The 19,205-nt window shown below is 40.8% G+C and overlaps 1 protein-coding gene across 9 annotated transcripts in view; it reads left to right on the top strand.

Moving 5' to 3' along the window:
• TSPAN4 (tetraspanin 4) overlaps positions 1-19,205 on the top strand; it is a 744,385-nt gene that overhangs the window by 635,043 nt on the left and 90,137 nt on the right. For 8 of the 9 annotated variants that reach the window (XM_072985627.2, XM_078383668.1, XM_072985626.2 and 5 more), the window contains one exon: positions 15,817-15,891. The exons of the other annotated variant lie outside the window; for it this stretch is intronic. In XM_072985627.2, the coding sequence (XP_072841728.1) occupies positions 15,817-15,891 (75 nt within the window). The remainder of the gene's footprint in view (positions 1-15,816; positions 15,892-19,205) is intronic. 9 annotated transcript variants of the gene reach the window in all.

Here is a 19,205-nt window from a genome sequence, read left to right on the forward strand (position 1 = left end):
TAGGTGGAAACATTGGCATGAGTCTTAAGAGGCATCTTGATTGTGGATTCTTACCGTACCGCCTACCCAATCTACTATTTTGCACCAAGCTTTGCCTCATGGATCTTAGACTTGTGAAACAAAACAGTGAAAATCCAACAAGTCAGAAGTCTTCGCACAACTAATTTAGCATTGTGTGTGTCACATAAGTTGTCAGTGAAATGGAAACATGTAGAGAATGCAGAATACATGTCTGTCTAAGTTTAATTTGGAGGACAGAGAACAATGTATTAGTAATATTGGGCAAAAAGAAAAAAATAAAGAAGACAAAAACATTGTGATACCTTAAAGACTAATTGTTAAATTTTAATGTGAGCTTTCATGAACAAATCTGAGGAACTGATCTCATCCGTTAAAGCTCACATTAAAATATAGCAGTTAGTTTTCAAGGTATCTCAATTTATTTATTTATTTATTTTTTATTTTTATTTTGTTTCTGTCTGATATGTGAGCACATATTAACAGGTTGCTTCTTCTAACACTATTGTGTGTGTTCTGTGCCATCAAATTGGAACTACAGTGGTGCCTCACTAGACAATGATAATCCGTTCCACTGAAATCGCTGTTTAGCGAAATCATTGTCTAGCGAAAAGCATTTCCCCATTGGAATGCATTGAAACCTGTTTAATGTGTTCCAGTGGGGAAGAATCGTCGTTGTCTAGCGAAGATCGGCCATAGGAAAGCCGCTTTGCAAACCGCCGGTCAGCTGTTTAAATCGCTGTCTTGCGAAGCTTAGGTCCCCGAAAACACCTGTTTGTGAGCACGGAGGGAGCTGTCAAAATCGTCATCTAGCGAAAATTGGTTTGCGAAGCAGAGACCAAACAATGTCCAGCGAAATTCCCCCATAGGAATCACTGTTTTGCGAATTGCTAAAGTGATCGCAAAAAGCCAATGTCTAGCGAAAAAACTGTCATGCGGGGTAATTGTCTAGCAAGGCACCACTGTAACTTAGAGCGACCCTAATGAAGCTTTCAAGGTAATTGAGATATTTAAGGAGTGGTTTTACCAGTTCCTCCCCCCAGTGAGTTTCTATGGTCAAGTCCATCAGTCTATCCACTACATCACACTGGGAATCCCCCAAATCTAAAATTACTAGTGTAGTAGTAAGTTACAGAGTGGGTTGCTTTGTTTCCCTTCCTTTGTTCCTAGCACAGAAGGGTCGCTAAAAACACACCAGGACAGTGATTTTTAGCTTTCAAGAACTCTCTCAGCAACCTCCTCCAGATACCATCTTACCTACTGAAAACATTTGTGGTGAAATATGTCCCCTTGCAAAAAAAAAAAAAAAATCTTCCTTATGATGTTCTGTTGGAATTTCTCCTTTGCATTTGGGATTGTGTTGTCTCAGAGCATAAATCTTTCTTATTTCACCAGCCAGCAGTCCTACCAAACCATAGCAAGGCTCATTTTTATTCCCCTCATTTATTTGTTGGGTTGGCGAGCTCACTTAAAAGCAGCTGTAAGGATTTTTAGTGGTCTATACCTTGTGTCTGCCTAGTCTTCATTGTCCTTTAGTCTATTCCACTTTATAACCTGTACATAAAGGTTGGCTGAACTCGGGCCTCTGGGATTAATTATTTCCATAGATCATGAGACAAGACTTTTGCAAAGGATGGATGGTAGGGAAATTAACCAAGTTGGAAGTGACTGTATGCATGGCTTGAGGTTTAGTTATTCAGTGCGTATGAAGATGGCTTGTAGCGTCTCAGGCTATTAGTCTATATAGAGTTTTTAAAGTTACTTTTTTGTGCTAGAGCATCCGGAATGTCTCCAGGTAGAAAGACCAGTCGTAGTTAGGGGATTCTGCAGCCCAGACAAGTAACTTCTTCAAGCTGTGATCAATCTAGTGGCAGAATTATTTCCCATTTCTCCTCTGAGAAATCCCTTTTGTGGGAGATGCCTGGAGTTTCATAGAAACAAATACTTGGAGGAGCTGTGGCAACCACAATAAATGATGTACCTGTGTGAAATCAGATACTGTATTATGGAATCATAGTAAGAAGGGGCATGGGGGGTGGGGAAGCAAGGGCCAAACATAAGAGTGTGGCAGTGATAAAACAAATGTTTTGTTTTTATTCTTAACTTGAAAAAGCATGCCAGAAGTACAGGAGACATGTAGTTATAGATTTGTTTGCACAGATAAGTCTTTAATTTGTCCATGTATCCATCTTTGTCTTATTCCCAGAATAGATATAGATTTAGATATTGTTATGTGCCACTTGCGTGTCTCCAGATTATTTCACTAACCTAAGGCCCACATCACGTTCCCTTTTACTGTGCCACCAGTTGATCTCTGTCAACAATATGTACTTAGAAAGACTGAGGTCCATACTGCGTGTAAACTTTAACAAAACAGGTTTATTGGATACAGTTCACATAAATAGGTTCCTAAAAGACTTTAAAATATTCAGTAGATTCATATTAACTTATTCCACATTTAACTCTCTCTAAATTTCACACTCTCAACTGCTTCCCTTAACTCCTGAGTCTCTTCTAACACTCTTCACACTCTCTCACCTACTAACTGCTCTTATTTGCCTTACCCCTCCCTTCTAGTTTCTCTGGCTCCACCTCCCAACAACTCCCATTGGTGCATGCAAATAACCTCATACATGAGCAAAGGCAGGGTGATCGCTACAGATATAGATATAGATATATTCCTTGGCACAAGAGCAGTTTTTCCAAAGACCAAAAGAAATCAATATGGCTGCTACTAAGTAATCATCACTTTAGAATGCAATCTTAGACACATTCTAGATGTGACCTTAATTATGTCCCATTTATGATAGGTTTTCAAGCTGTATAATTCATGTTGCAGAGATTGGAAAAGTTACTTTTTTAAAACTAAAGTACAGTGGTGCCCTGCATAGCAACGTTAATCCATTCTGGATTAATCGTCGCTATGCAGAAACATCACTAAACGGAACGGAAAAAGCCATAGGAACGCATTAAACGAAGTCGTTCAGCAAATTTCCTCCATAATGCCGCCATTTTCACGCCCTCGGTAAGTGAGGGCAGGGTGCGAAAACACTTGCGGTGGCCATTTTGGGCACATGGCGGCCATTTTGGAACCGCCGATCAGCTGTTTAAAAAAACATCGCAATGCGAAGATCGGTAAGCAAAACAAAAATAGATTGCTATGCGAATTCGTCGCTAAACAGTGCGCTCGTTATGCGAGGCACCACTGTACTTCTTTCAACTAAAACTCCTAGAAATCCAAGCCATTGTAGCCAGAGTCAATGCCACCTGGGAGGGGAGGCTTTCTGGGAATTTTAGATCAAAGTAAAATCAGTTCTCATGCAACACGTGCAGCACACCATATTTACAGCAGCTTGCCCAGCGCCTCCCATCAGTGGCGGCCACTGGTGGGAGCAGTGAATCTTGGAAGGTGTCCTGCACATAATGTTAGTTTGTAAACATGTCTGTCAGAGACAGGTGGATGTGACTAATGAAGAAATAGCTCATACATGGAAAGGAAAGCCCTGCGCCAGCTGTAAAAGAGATGAGACCAACTTTCTATTGCCTCTTGGCTTTCAGGATTTTTTAGTACCTGAACTGGAGACGGAACAGATTCTTAAATGAATGTGTTTGACGCAGCAAGGACACATCAACGAAGCACCAGATACTTTAGACAGCATTTCAAAATCTGGCTAAAAGGCTATCAATGTGGCTGTTGCTGAAAAACAAAGCAAAACTGTGGCATGGGAGTTGTGCCCACATTTATAGCCCTTAGATTGGCACTCTTGCCACATCTCCCTATCCAAGTCCTGTTTTTATCTTGCCAACATATTTACAGTATTTATCTTGAGTCACACTCAGTTGAATATAATGGGAAACAATAGGTGAAATCTTGTTTATGTAAGTTCTACAACATGAGACTGATGGCATCATCACCCAAGGCAATGATGATGATGATGATGATGATGATGATGATGATGATGATGATGATGATGATGATGATGATGATTTTCACCTCTGTCATGGAGCTGCTATGGTTCCCATCCCTTTCATCATTGGGAGCAGCTGTGATTTTCAGTAATTAAATATTCCTCCTCCTGTCCCTCAGCCCCAACAGATACCCAGTGATGACAGAGATTACTTGGAACCTGTATAGGCTTTGTGTCAGGAGGGGGAAATGTTTAAGGGTTATTATTATTTTTAATTACCCTTGGTGATGATGTCAGCACCCTTATGCTGTGGAATTTACATGAACAGGATTTCAGCCGCTGTGTGAAGGCTCTCTTAGACAAATTGTGTTGATTTTGCATGTGTGTGTATAAAAATTCCTGTTGACCTTTTTAAGAGCTTTAGAATTTGTCTTAAATTTCAGTGCAGCTCCAGGGAGAAAACCACTGGGATGCTACATGTAGTAGGAGAAGGGAGCAGAATTTCATAGTCAATGTGGTGTCTTAATTTACCAGTTTTTTTCTTCACCTCTTTAATGGTTTGTTGACCTTCCTACTCTCCCCTCCTTTTGTAATCTCTATGTTTTACAAAATCTCTGATAACCTTTTAAAGTCAAACTCACATAATTAATTCTGTATTTTATTTTCATGTGAATCAGTTGCCAAACAAACTGTAATTATGTTAAGGGCAATTCCTAAGCTAACCTCTGTCATGATTTTGCCATAGAGCAGGGCTGGTAAGAAGGCAGATAGGGATTTACCAGTGCATTTCTGACTGATTCCCAGTACATGGGCAATAGTTTCTGATTCCCAATTTTCTAATTGTACAGCAATTCAAGAGCTTCTCCTATCCTACCCCTCCCACCCTATTAGGTTCTGAACAAGCACAAGCTTAGGGATATGTGAAGTTTTTGTGAACTTGGTTCATGGATCAATCACAAATTCATAAACTGAACAGGTCTATTTATTTAAAATATTTATATGCCACTTTTCTTCTAAGGATCCAAGGTGGCTTGCAGTATTAAAAGAAACAAAGTTAATAGCTAAATAATAAATTATTACAATATTTAAAAAGCAGTAAGCAAGTATTATACTCTGCCCATTCAGTGACAAGCCACTACTCTGGCCAGTTTCCAGAAAATAACAAAAATATACAGCATTTTCAAAAAAGAACATATATATATACACTGTATAAACCTTTGGCAAATCATAGGCCAACATAAACTTACTACAAAATTAATATTACAAAGGAGTCAGGTTGTGAAGGCCTGGGTAAAAAGCCAGGTTTTAACTTGCTTTCAAAAGCTCAGAAGGGTGGGGACCAATTGCACCTCCAGAGGGAAGGAGTCCCATGGTGAGGTGGCCACTACCAAGAAGGCCCGGCTTCTCTTTGCCAGAAACAGGACATTATTTGTCAATCTGTTATGGGTATTTGCAACACTGAAGAATTCTTAATTTAGTTCTATGTGAAGCATTAGCTGTAGGCAGTAAAATCTTGAAGCATACTCTGGGGGGTCAGTGATGATGATCTAGAAGTGGAAGTGTGCTTCACTATTAAGGTCAAAGCTAAATCTTCAGAATTTAGTCAAGTGAAACTGAAGATAAGCCTCTTGGGAACAAATGTAGTAAAGTTAGAGAACACTTTGGAAATGATGGGAAATGAAAATTTCCCTGCCAGATATTTTGTCTTTCATTTTATCATGGAAATTCAGATGTCGACAGACTTGGCTTTCACTCATTAATGAAGAATTTTTAAAATGTTCAGATTTTTAAAAACCATTAACGCTTTGAAGGTCTGAAACGGAATAGCTTTGTAAGTGCTGTTGATAGTAATATCTAGAAAATTATATGGAAGTTGAGTCATGGCCACCAGACCACTTTCTTGTTGCTACTGATCCAAGTAGCTTCTTCAGTCTGAGAAGAGTTGGTAGGAGACCTCTGAGATACTCATCTGATCTTCAAAATGTACTCATTTTGGACCATGAAGATAGGTGATGTGAGACAGGGGTCAGGGAAGCCATAGATGTGCATATAGAAAATACCTCACTCAGCAGGGGTGGAGGCCTTAGTCTGTCACCCATTTATCAGGTTGCCCTTTCATCGGTCCCCAGAAAGATCAACCAGAAAGGCCACTGTTAACGACTGTTAAAGACCCATGACAATGGGTGGAGAAGGACTTCAGAAATGGGATTATCCCTCACCCCCAGTCCTTTGTCTTTCTAAGGAGACAATTTAGACCAGGGGGAAGTGAAAACAACCTGAAGGATATATGGGGGATCTCTCACCAACTCTCCTCAGACTGAAGAAGCTACTTGGATGAGTAGCAAAATGTTTCAACCTTAAAAGAAAGAAGTCCAGTGGCCATGACCCAGCTTCCAGGTAACCTCTCCTGGATGACTGAGAATCTTCACAGATATATCTAGAAAATCGTTTTTAGTCAGGCTCTTGTTCTTTATTTCTTTCTATGCATCTTTGTTCTGGAGGACTCTTACTGTACTGACCTCTTCCTTTTTTTAAAAATTACTGGCATAAACCTGTCAGATAAGTACAGTGGCATAAGTGCAACGGTGTAAATTGCAACTGTGAATTGCTGTTAGTGAACAAGTCTCTGCTTGTATCCTTCATCACATGCCATTTGCATGAACTGGTGCACAATGAGGGATACAAGTGATAACTCATTAACTAGGAGCAATTTGTGGCTATAGCTTACACCACTGCACCCACCAATAGGATTCCAGTCAATGAAAGTTAACTTGTATTAATAAGACTCAGTTGAAGGAAGTGCTGAGAAGCGTGTTGATATCCCAGTCTCTAAAGTCCATTTGTAGTGTGCAGTAGAGATGAAAGCATGGTAGAACATCAGTCTGCTAACCACTTGCTTTCTGGGTGCTGAGGTGTCTCTGCTGCTCTCCTGCCCTTGCTGCTGTTCCTCTCTCTCTCTCCCTCTCCCGCCCTCTCTCTCCCCCCTCCCCCCCCCCTCTTTCTCTCTGGAGGTGCGAGGAACTGATATTGTTCCCAGAGCACTGGAATGTAAGTCAGTAGTCCTTGGCTTTTTGTTGCGTGTATTTCTGCTTTCTTGGTTCTTGAATTGCACATCTGTATCTGCTTGCGATCTTTACAGAAGTGTTATTCTCCTTGTATAATTGTTCTGTTTTGTTCATTTTTGTAATTGGATTGTGTTCATTTATTTAGATTTGTATTTCACTTTTCTTTCATAAGTACCACAAAGTGGTTTACAACAAGAATAATTACAGTAGAAGTCCAGAGAAAGCAAAAATATACACATGTATACACACGACTTAGGGACGTGGTGGCGCTGTGGGCTAAACCGCAGAAGCCTGTGCTGCAGGGTCAGAAGACCAAGCAGTCATAAGATCAAATCCATGCAACGGAGTGAGCGCCCGTCGCTTGTCCCAGCTCCCGCCAACCTAGCGGTTCGAAAACAGGCAAAATGCAAGTAGATAAATAGGGACCACCTCGGTGGGAAGGTAACAGCGTTCCGTGTCTAAGTCGCACTGGCCATGTGACCACAAAAGATTGTCTTCGGACAAAACGCTGGCTCTATGGCTTGGAAACGTGGATGAGCACCGCCCCCTAGAGTCGAACATGACTGGACAAAAATTGTCAAGGGGAACCTTTACCTTTACTTATACACACGACTTACATCTTCACTGCTGAGAATTCAAAAGAACCTACTCTAACACATGTATTTTAACTAAATGCCTGATGTGCAGTTTTAAGTTGCAAGGTGTTACTGAAACCTGTTCTAGTTCCATGTTCTTGAGAGAAATCCCATATACATCAGATCTGATGCTCTGGTTAATGTACAATCTAATTCTATGTGGCAGAAAATCCTGATGTCTCTCCCCCCCCCTTTGGGATTAGCCTATCACAGACCTTTTAATGCTGTGAGTCTGTGTTTACAAAGTAGAGTGGCCATGAGAGAAAGGAGAGAGGGTGATGGCAGCAGTGTGGATTGGGGCAGGAAGAGGAAGGGAGATGGAGTTTGAATGGGGAGCTGGCTAGTGTGGGATATAGGCAAAGGAGCAATAAGGAAAGGAATACAAATACAGTATAAGATAATATTTGATGGTCAACCTGCCGACCACTGGACATGTTGTGTACAACCTGGCAAATACAGTTGGATGGTTTTCTCATTCTGTCACTTCCTGAGTCTGTTTACTCAGGGTATCTATGGAGCTCTAGCCACTCACCAGCAAAGCACAGGAAAAACCACAAACCTATACTTTGGTGGAATTTCCTTATATCTTTTAGGAGCCCCAGGGTGGCTTCTGGAAAAAAGCAACACTTTGGGGCATATGAACCCCAGGCAAGTAAGAAATGGACATAGGATGGTACATGTTTATTCAAAGTAAATCCCATTGAATTATTTCAGGTTAGCCACACATTAAATGGCAATAGGACTGGAGTTTGGATTCTCAGTTTCTAGAGGATTTATGTTTAACGGTATCTATCCCTAACTGCCTTCTCCTCTCTCTCTCTCTCTCTCTCTCTCTCATCATTCATGATGATCTGGTCTCTTTAAACATAAAGTATTTACTTCTAGACATATCCTTAGTTCTCCCTCAATATGCTTGCATAATTTGATTGGCTTTTACACTGAGAGACAATCTAACTGAAATGGGTTTAACATATGTTAGCATATGTTAGCATCCTGTTGTTCTACCCTTTCTTACTGATTTTGATCAGTTCTGGGTTGGCTCTCCCAAATCTACTTAGAATTCTAGAAGAGCTCTTGGAAATCTGAAGCGATTTCCTTTTGTGACTTTTGTGGTTCCCAACCTTGGGTTTCCAGATGTACTTGAACTATTCCTCGCCTCTGGAATAACCTTCCTCCAGCGATTCGTGCGGCCCCTACGCTGGGCATATTTAAGAGTCAACTAAAAACATGGTTATATGTTCAGGCCTTCCCTCCTGTCAATACTTAATTTCCTTTCTCTTTCCATTTATTATTTGTTTTATTATATGTGGTGTTGTTTATCTGAAAAAAATTTATGCTTCACTGTATACTTTTTATGGAAGCTGCTCAGAGTGGTCGATTGATCAGATGAGCGGGATATAAATAAATAAATAAATAAATAAATAAATAAATAAATAAATAAATAAATAAATAAATAAATAAATAAATAAATAAATAAATAAATAAATAAATAAATAAATAAATAAAACTCCCAGAAATCCTGGCCAGCATACCTACTGGTGAAGGCTTCTAGGAGTTTCAGTCCGAGAACATCTGGGAACCCAAGGTTGGGAACCACTGTTCTAAAGCCTTACCAAATAGCTTTTGGTTATGTATGCATTTGCTTATAGTTATTTCTCCTCCTCCTCCTAGGATAGCAGGGGAAGAACAAGAAAATGCTGTTTTAACTGCTGCTTTGTTCCTCATCACACATTGCTTCTATGGAAATGAAATTGGTATGCTTAACAAAAGAAGTCCCTAGAGAACAAGCAAAATGACTAGAGAGGCAACAAATGAGCAAAACAGCACATTCACTGCAGAACCAGACCAGCAGAAATAAGCAAGACTCAAATATTAAATTTATGTCCATTTTAAAAGGTGAATGTTTAAACATCTGATTATGTCACCTTTGCTTATAACCTCCCCAATGCTGAATGTACCAGAAAAGAATTCTCCTCATTCCATTACACATACTGTATACCTCTTTGGCAGCCTCAAGGGAGAACTTAAAACTGTGAAACTCATATTCTTATCCCTCTTTGCCCGTTCTGCACATCCTTCTCTGCCCAAGTTCATTTTTCCTATACATTATGTTTTCAATATAATTTTTTAGGAAATAAAAGTAGAAGATGTTTACATACTACATAATTATGAAGAAATGAGAAGCAGTGCAAATGTATGTCATGGTCTACAACTAAGGAGACCTGGGTGTGAAACTGGCTGGATACCTACAGTAACTCAGTGACTGCAGACCAGAGGATGGGAGTTCAATTCCCCACTCTGCTCCCTGTGAGTAGAGCCAGCCTGTGTGGCCTTGGGCTAGCTGCACAGTCCCATGGTGCCCCCAGAAGGTACACTACTTCTGTGTATTCTGGAAATGGAAAACCCTGGCATGTCTTACGCCATGTCAGAATTGCCTTAGCAGCACATGATTATTATTATTATAAAGCTTATTTTTGGTCTGTTACCCATCTTGTAGTCTGACCTACTTCACATGGTGGTGTTAATGAAAAATGGACAAGAGAGTAGAGATGTAGAGATGGGCACAAACCAAAAAATGAACCAGGAAATTTGCTGAAAATTTGCTGAAAATTGCTGGTTAATTGGTTTGGATTGGTTCTGAACTGAAGAACCTGAACTGACCTGAAGGAGGAAGGAAGGGTCAAAGCCATATATTTCCATTGTGGCAGTGTCTCTCATTAGGCATAAGGCAATGGCTGACTTGATTACTGTCAAGAACTTTATGAATGCAGTCAACAGAAAGCTGAGGTGAAGCTACCTGTAGAAAATTATTCAGAGGCTTGATAGACAAAAACAACTTACTATTTGCGGCTATTTAGCAGTCCGTGATTTTCAGTTTTGTCTTCTTCACTATAGGTGAAAGGGCTGCATGCCCTAGATTAAGCACTCTCAGTGATGGATAACTTTGATAGCTAGATGTGATGGAACACTCCAACTGTCCTCAGAAGGCCATTTGCCTTGGTCAGGTGCTCCCCCCCCCCGCCCTCAGAGGGTGACCCAACAGCATGTAGGGCAAGAGTCAGGCCCCATGTTGGAAGAAGGAGACAAAGGTTGATGCGTTGCTCCTGGGTGTGTGTGTACAAGACTGATCTGAGTTGGCCTTAAAGGAGGAAGAGGAGGGAAAAGAAAAGGAGAAGGAAGGGGTTCAGGCTTGTCTTGTAATGCAGAGGGGTAGAGCGGGCAGAGGTTGTGGAAAATGAGTTCCCATCTTCTCTGCCCTTGGGGAGGACTGGTCACTGGAGATTCAGAATCCCTGGACTGGGAAAGGGGGTTCAGTTCCAGCACAGGGAGGTGTGATACTCTTCATTGTTCATTGTTCAATGACCAAGCACTCCTTGGAAACCGAAATGACCCACCTGAGGGAACCTCCAATGGCCCAGAATTATCAATCCTCCTTAAAAGATGTCAGCTGGCTAGGATAAGCATTGAAAACTGGACCCCAGCCACAGACTAGGTAATTGTTCTGGCCTGATGACTGAGACTTCAGCCGGGTTGTGAACTGAAGACAATGGTCAAAGAGGCCCTCCATGCCACCCCTAACAGAGGCAGGTGAAGGTTTCTGGGAGTCGCAGTCCAAGAACACCAGGTTACCAAAGGTTGAGAACCCGCGATTTAGAACAGTAATAGAACAGTAGCTGGGCTACTTCCATGATTGGCATGGCACGAAGAACTATGGCCACATGTGCAAGTACAAATGTACCGTCTCCACTCATCATTAAAGCCTCATTCACCCAATTGTGTGGATGGGGAAATGCAGCACAGTGTACATGTTCAGAAGAAAATTCTGTAAAGGGACACTCTTGTATGTGCAGGGTTGTCTAGAATATGGAGGGCAACATGCATAGAACAAAGACATGAGAGCAGGGATGGGGCCGGTAGGACTGGCTTTCCTGTGCCTTTTCAGATTCATGTGGACAGAACACTTAGATTTGGTTTAGGATTGGACTGTGAATATGTCTGCCTGTTTAATTTAATTATTTTGCAGCAATGTGTTACAAAATTCAGTTTATTTTACTTTTAGGTTGAAAGGTGCTGAAAGCAGCCCTTTCCTTTTCCAAAAGCCACATATGAGGGAGAGAGTTGGTACGTGCACGTACATAAAGAATGAACCCCTTACCAGGGCTAATTGGCCAAATGTCACAGCAACATTGGTTAATGGAGTATCAATGGGACAGCAAGTAGAGTTGTCCATGAAAAATGTCAAGAATGTCTTACACACAAAGGGACGTGTGTCGCCTTTCATTTTGTGTAACATGTGGGGGTTCTAACCTGTTTCATCAAATGAGACAAGCGACAGTCAATGAACACTTTTGCCAAAAAGAAAATTTTTAAACTGGTTAATTTTTAAGGTACCACAAAATTCTTTCTTCTTTTTGCTGCAACCGACTGACACAACTACCTACTTCTTGTTTGTTTGTGTCAGAAGCACCACAGTACAATTAATAAATACATCAAGCAGTTTTCACCCAGTAATGGGTAGCCTCAAGAGCACTTGGGACGACTGACATCAAGTCTTCCATGGTACATGTCCAGGGCCACAGAGTACACCCTGACAGAGGTGTGAAGTTGCCTCTTCTTCACTTTTGCAAATGCCTGCATCAGTGGAAGAAACTCATTTTCCTAGGTTTACTTTGGTTCTGCCAACTTCACTCCATAGCCTATTAAGTGACTTCCCAGTAACCCAGTTCTCTGTGTGGTTGGGGCCTAGATTTTCCTGAATTTCCATTCCTTTGAAGAGGTAGGTGGGTAGTTCTTTCATTCCTCATTATCTTCCTGTCATTTTCTACTGTTCCTTCAAGATTCCAAGATGTAAGGCATGTATTTGAATCTTAGCAGGGTTGGATTTAAGTTGATTTCTACCCTGATATGCACCAAGTTTTTCTAATGCATCTACCATCTGAAAGCTATCTAACTGTCTAAGCTATCTAACTGTCTGAGAAACAAGTGGGAAATCATCAGCGTAAATTGAACTTTCAGTGCCTCGAGGAAGTGATTGGTCATTGGTGCTGATACTGAACAAAATAGGAGCCAGTACACTGCCCTGGGGTAGACGATTCTTTGGAGTCCTTCATCGGCCTGCATTGTCCTTGAAAGTTGATGAAAAATTGGTGATTTTGCAAAAGGGTTTCTATTACTTTAATTAACTTTATAATCCTTGGTTAGATTATAGAGTTTTGGCAGTACTATTTGGTGATGAACAGTATCATATACAGCCGAGAAGTTAACAAAGGCTGCCTGTGATCTTCTTGGCTTCAAAGCCATCCTCAATGGGGTTCATTAAGTGTTGAATTTGTGCTGTACAATCCTTCCTAGGGCTAAAGACAGCATTTTGTGGGCTGAAGAGAGGCCTCACTATTTCCATTAGATAGTTAAGAATAATTATTTCCAGGGCTTGATGATAAGAACAATGTAGTGAGATCAGACCTTAGGTTTTTGTTTTGTTTTGTTTTTTGATCTATGGGTTTGTGAGGGGGTTGCGTCTGGAACCCTGAACGGGCTGTCTGACGTCAGGTGGGCACTGGAACTGGAGGGAAGGAGGATGAACTTCTAGAGAAGGAGGGAGGGCTGGGCTTTGGAGGGCAGCTGGGGGCCATGAAACTGGAAGACGTTGAGGGGGGCGGGGAAAACAAGATTGGGGTCAAAGGAAGCAAAAACTGGGGATTTACAGTGAGAGGAGTCCTGGGGTTATGCCATGTAAAAGCCTGTGCTTGCCTACTTGTTATATCTGCCAGAGAGACCCATGGCTGGAGGCCTTAGTGGAGTTGTGCATTCCTAATGTGTCGCTGCGGGCTAAACCGCAGAAGCCTTTGTGTGCTGCAGGGTCAGAAGACCAGCAGTTGTAAGCTTGAATCTACGCGATGGAGTGAGCTCCCGTCGCTTTGTCCCAACTCCTCGCCAACCTAGCAGTTCGAAAGCATGTAAATGTGACTAGATAAATAGGTACGATCTCGGTGGGAAGGTAAACAGTGTTCCGAATCTAAGTCGTGCTGGCCACGTGACAACAGAAACTGTCTTCGGACAAACGCTGGCTCTATGGCTTGGAAACGGGGATGAGCACCGCCCCCTAGAGTCAAACACGACTAACTAACATGTCAAGGGGAACCTTTTTTTAAAGGCACAGCAGAGGTCTTTGGCAATGCCACCTGGAACTGCCAACAGCTACTTGCCATGCCAGAGCCATAGCTGAGGACCACTCCTGACCCAGACTCCAGCCCTGACACAGAAAAGGTGCTACAGATGCCAGCAATAGCACCAACAGGAGTGTCTGTAGCATCTTCGGGAGGTGTCAGTCTCAACCTGAGGCTCTACAAACCTTCTCTGTGGGGTCGCCAGGTACACCTTTAAGAACTCTTGGCCACTCTCCATTTTCTTTTCAACCCAGTCTCAGTGAAAGCAGCTGGAGGCAATGGGGTCACCAAGCCTAGCAGGTGGGCTATGATGAACTCGGTCCCTTAGGAACTGGACATGTGGAGAAGGGATTGGCATTTTAAAAGCTTGGCTGTACCCCCTGAAACCCATTCAATAAAAATGTTGCTTCAACTTCTAGTCTGGATCCCAGTGATATATGGACAAAGGTTGCCCACCACTCTGACACTTGATGGGGGGGCAATGGGGCTCACTGGGTTGTTTACCGGGTTTCAAAATATCAGTCACTCATGACTTTCTCCAAATTTTTGGACACCTGTCAGAGTCAAGACAACTAAAAAAGAAATTAATGAGCCCCCCTTTTTAGTTACTTTTTCAAAATATTTTCTCTCTTCTACTCGGATATCATCTAGGCCTCCTACCTTCCCATTTTTTCAGGTACACATAGCTTTTTTACAGTTAACTGAAGCTGAATGGCTTTGTAAGGTCATTGGTATCCAGTTGCTTGTTTCTTGCTTCAAATTTAAGTTCTAAATTCTTATGGCAATATTCAGATCTGCCATTAATGAGACATTTGCATGAGAAGGGCTTTTACGTGGGTCATTGTTCAGCTGCTTTAATAATCTCCAGGCCTTTTGACTGTTTCTTGACATGTTTATTTTTTTCCATGAGTTTTATCCAATTATCTCTTTTAGCTTCTGAAACCAAAGAAAACAATTGTTGCCCAGTCAAAAGGGTATATTTGTTCAAATGACTTTGCTCAAATAGTAAAAATAATTATTCCATTTAGATAATAATTATTTCTGATGTTAGTTCTTGGAAGCAGTTGTTTTTGCATCCTCAGAGTATCTATAATTGGGATGATCTTTTCATTGACTTGATGAAATTGTCATAGGCCTCATGGATTGGACAGATGTTTGGTATAATTCCATCCAATGTTATACTGAACTTTTGCCAGTCCTCTTTTTAAAAACATCTTCTGTTGGACTATAGGTTCACCAGCACATATGAAGTCCAAGTTATAACCATATTGCCATTTTCTGCTCTTGAAAGATGGGGAAAGTTTGCTATTGTGAATAAGGGCTAGTTGGGTAGTCATCACCATTAGTGATGGCTGTACTAGATCCTCTGCATGTTTGGAACTTCAGTTTCATTCCTCATTTCCTCAGCCTATTTCCATGTATCTGTCTCCCCTCAGAGTAAATGAGAGCGAGCATAGGTATTGTTGTCATTACCTTGGTGACTTTGGTCTAATTCCTATCAGACTACAGATGGAACATGCATCTCTGAATACTTCTTCATTAAAAAAAATGTTTCTGCCATATTAGCTGTCAAGAAGAATGTTTCTAGCATGAGGGTTTCCGTGACATATTCTCTCTCTCTCTCTCTCTCTCTCTCTCTCTCTCTCTCTCTCTCTCTCTCTCTCTCTCTCTCTCTCTCTCTCTCTCTCTCTCTCTCTATCTATCTATCTATCTATCTATCTATCGAGAGAGAGAGAGAGAGAGAGAGAGAGAGAGAGGAACTCACTTGACTATGGGTTGCTCCATGCCAGTATATATATATATACTGGCATGGAGCAACCCATAGTCAAGTGAAGTGAGCTCCTACCTGCATTGGAAGCAGTGTCACCCAGACACAAGCTAATGCCCCGAGAAGAAACTAAACCTGAGTGAGAACAGTCTTTTTGTGGAAAGATGTATGCATTGTTCAGCATCAGGAGGATGAAACCGATTTCTGATGTTTCTGGGCTTTTGTTTTTCTCCCCCACCCCTCTTCTCTTGACAGTTTTTTATCATGCTGTTAATTGTGTTTGTGCTCGAGCTCACCGTTGTGATTCTCTTCTTCGTCTATACTGACAAGGTACGTCAAAAGATTTTCTTCCCCTCATCTCTTCCTTTCAGCACATTTGTATGCCCCTTCCCTCATAAATTAATCATAAAGCCCTTGCCTTGACATGCATATCAAGTTTTCTTCAGACATCCCCTTTCAGGAAAAGTGCATCCAGAATACAAAAATACTCCTCCACAACATGAGCTCTTTCTGTCTCTATCTGTCTCTGTCTCTCTCTCTCTCTGGTTCATTTCCAATCCAAGGTCAGACATATTAGCAACACAATGACTATTTTGATACAGAGGATTTTTAATCAGGAAAAGGCTGATGAAAGCTCATGCTCTAAAAGGCAAATAGTAATGACATTAGGAAGTTCATTAGTAAGGGTATGTCACTGTGAAAGTCCTAAGTTGGACATTGTGGAGATTCATGAAGAGATGTGAAATTGAAAAGCTGGATATTATGAATATTTGTGTCAGAGAAGGCTACTTTGCTGATGCTACTAGGACAACTACATATCTGAGACCAGCCCTCATTTTGTAGTGAAACCTATGTTTTATAACTGCCATTGCCACTCTTTGTCAGTCTGTCTTTCCTTTTTCTTCTTTTTATCATCTCTTCCATTTTTTCCTTCACGTTTCCTGTTTCAGCCAAGGCAGATGGAATAAAGTGAGCAGTTGTGTTATGGTTTTTTCTCTCTTCTTTCTGGCGTTTCTTGCAAATAATAGTGTTCAACATCCTATCTTCCACCTATTGATTTTATTGAGTGTTTCATATTTTTACGTCATAAGGCATTTTCCAGTTGAACAGTATATACTTTTTAAAAATATTAGTAAAGAGTGGTAGTAACAGCAGCAACAACAGTGGGTTTGAAATTTTAGGAAGCAGAAGTACAGTGATTACAACACATCCCATCTCTTGCTAGTCATATTTTGTGTGTAATAGGATAACAATTGTTACTTTTCATTTATTAGGTTTTAAATCCTCTCACACAGCTCTCTATGGCTTTCTTGTTTTATAACTGAAAGGCAAAGATTTATATTACTCCCCCCCTCCAAACTAAGTAAAGCGAGTGTATTCTAGAGTGATTCATTTGAAAAACTCCAACTAGTTCACATTGTCAAAGTGCAAAGACTTCACTGTTCTGATTTATGTTAGGATCCAGGGTGGCTTAAAACTACCACCGCCACCACTGTTACTACTGGTCATGAAGCATAAGCCAAGAGGAATTAGAAGAGGCAGGTTATAAAAATTTAGAGTTGCCGTGCAAGCTGATTCATGTTGTCAATGATCATCTTAAACTGCTCATGAGACGTAATGGCTTATGAATTAGTTGTAACCTCTTAAGAAGGAGGTTGCTACATAATGGAAGACAGATTAATGAAGGGATCTGTATAGAAGGTCATAGTATTCCAGGAAGAAGAAAAGAAAAGCTAGCATCACAGTCGGTGTGCTGAAGAGAGGAAAAGGTGTGAAGATCATTATAATGTTGTTGCATGAATCAGTGACTGTGTGGAGAAGAAACTGGGAGCAAAATATGGTGGTGCCCCTTTTGCTCCCAATCTCACTCAGCCTCTGTAAATGGGCAAAGATAATTATTAGGAGAGCATGGCTGAAAAGACATCACTGGAATAGTTTGAGAAATGAAAGGTTAAGAGGCTATGTCTGTAAAAAAAAACAATTTAAGTAATAAGCTACACAGAAGAAAAGCAATAGATGGGAGTGGGAAAATTTGCTGTTAAACTTTATATATTGGTGGTCTTTTATGGTGTTTGGCACCATATTAAAGGCTCAGATCCAACACTTCAGCATCCGGCACCAGCAAAATTGAGACCTCCTTTCTGGTCACTCCTGATGTAGTCTCCCTTGCAACAAGACCCTGCTCTTCAGCCTTTCCCAGTCCTTTCAATCAGGTGTTTGGGGGTACACATGAATGGGGCTGCAAGATGGGGGAGGGGGAATCACATATTCTGGCAGAAATGGCAGTATCTAACAGAGCTATGTCAGAGAATCTGAGCTATACTCAGAGCTTGGAAACATTATGTACAAAGCTCTTAGTATTACTTCTTTTGCTGTTGAAAAACAATGCAATATGTCATTGATTAGTAATGCGTTGGTGATGCATTGCTTTTAAATTTATTTAAACAAATAATTAGAATATAAAACATGTCAAGAAATTCCTCATTAAATGCAGCAGACAGATAACAAATCACCTTGCCCATTTGTTTTATGTGATTGTCTATAGAATTCTGGCCTTAATATGATGAACAATGGGGAAGGATTAAATGGAAACATGGATCAGCACACACCTCTTCTAGAGCTGTGTTGGAAGGCCAAAGGTATAAGACAACATGATAGTCATAAGAAAAATTAGGTTAGAATTTCCCCAATGCAAACACACCAGCTGTAAATAGTGAAACACAGAGAATATCAGATTGCAGTCAACTAAAGAAAAGAGCCTGCTTATGCTATTTTCTAAGCTACTACACTGGGCCATATGCTACATGTTGCATAGTGCTATAAGAAGTAGTAATTTTAAAGACTAGAACCTCATATCCTTCAGAGTTACATAGTCGCAGTGATGTACACCTTCCGTGTCCCCTCTCCCTAGCATGCTTTCCCTCAGGCGTCTGATGTTCCAATGGTTAAGAAATCAGACATGTGAGCGGTTGTGGGGAGAGAAGCCTGTAGAAGGGCTAAAAACACTGCACAACTAATTGTGGTTTTTCCTTCAGTTGGATTGTGGTCAAAATGTTTAAATTCAATGGCTGTTTTAATATACTGTAATGATATGGTTAATTGAGTTCTGAACATTATAACTTACGTACGTGCTTCAGCATATTTTTTAAAATGTTTTGTAATCTGCCTTGCGTCTTAGGTCTAGAAAAAGTCAGGAAGCTAAGCCGATGAGAAATTATAAATCTGTCTCTAGCCTTCTTAGCATATCATGGAATGTGGACTTCAGGGAGCATAGCTGAAGACAACCCATCATGGGATGTGGTGGCACAGATCTGTGAAATCACATAATGGCATAATCTGTTTAAGGATATAGGGAAGAGGAAAACAAATATCAACCCTCACTGCAACTTGATGCTTGTTTTTGTCCTTCACAATGGAAACACAGATGTGCCAGAATAAAACAAAGGCCAGTTTACAAAGGTACCAATGATCAGCTTTTCTATAATTGACACATTGCTTCTCCAATCAGAAAAAGGATTTGATTATTGTACTGACATTGATCTCTTTATTAAACTGTAACTTGTAGTTTTCTGTGTGGAATTGTGTTTATATTGTTATTTTGTATATATGAAGGAGCTTTCAGTCACCTGAACCCACACTTAGAG

The sequence above is a fragment of the Pogona vitticeps genome, chromosome 1, assembly GCF_051106095.1.
Source record: "Pogona vitticeps strain Pit_001003342236 chromosome 1, PviZW2.1, whole genome shotgun sequence".
Lineage (NCBI taxonomy): Eukaryota > Metazoa > Chordata > Lepidosauria > Squamata > Agamidae > Pogona > Pogona vitticeps.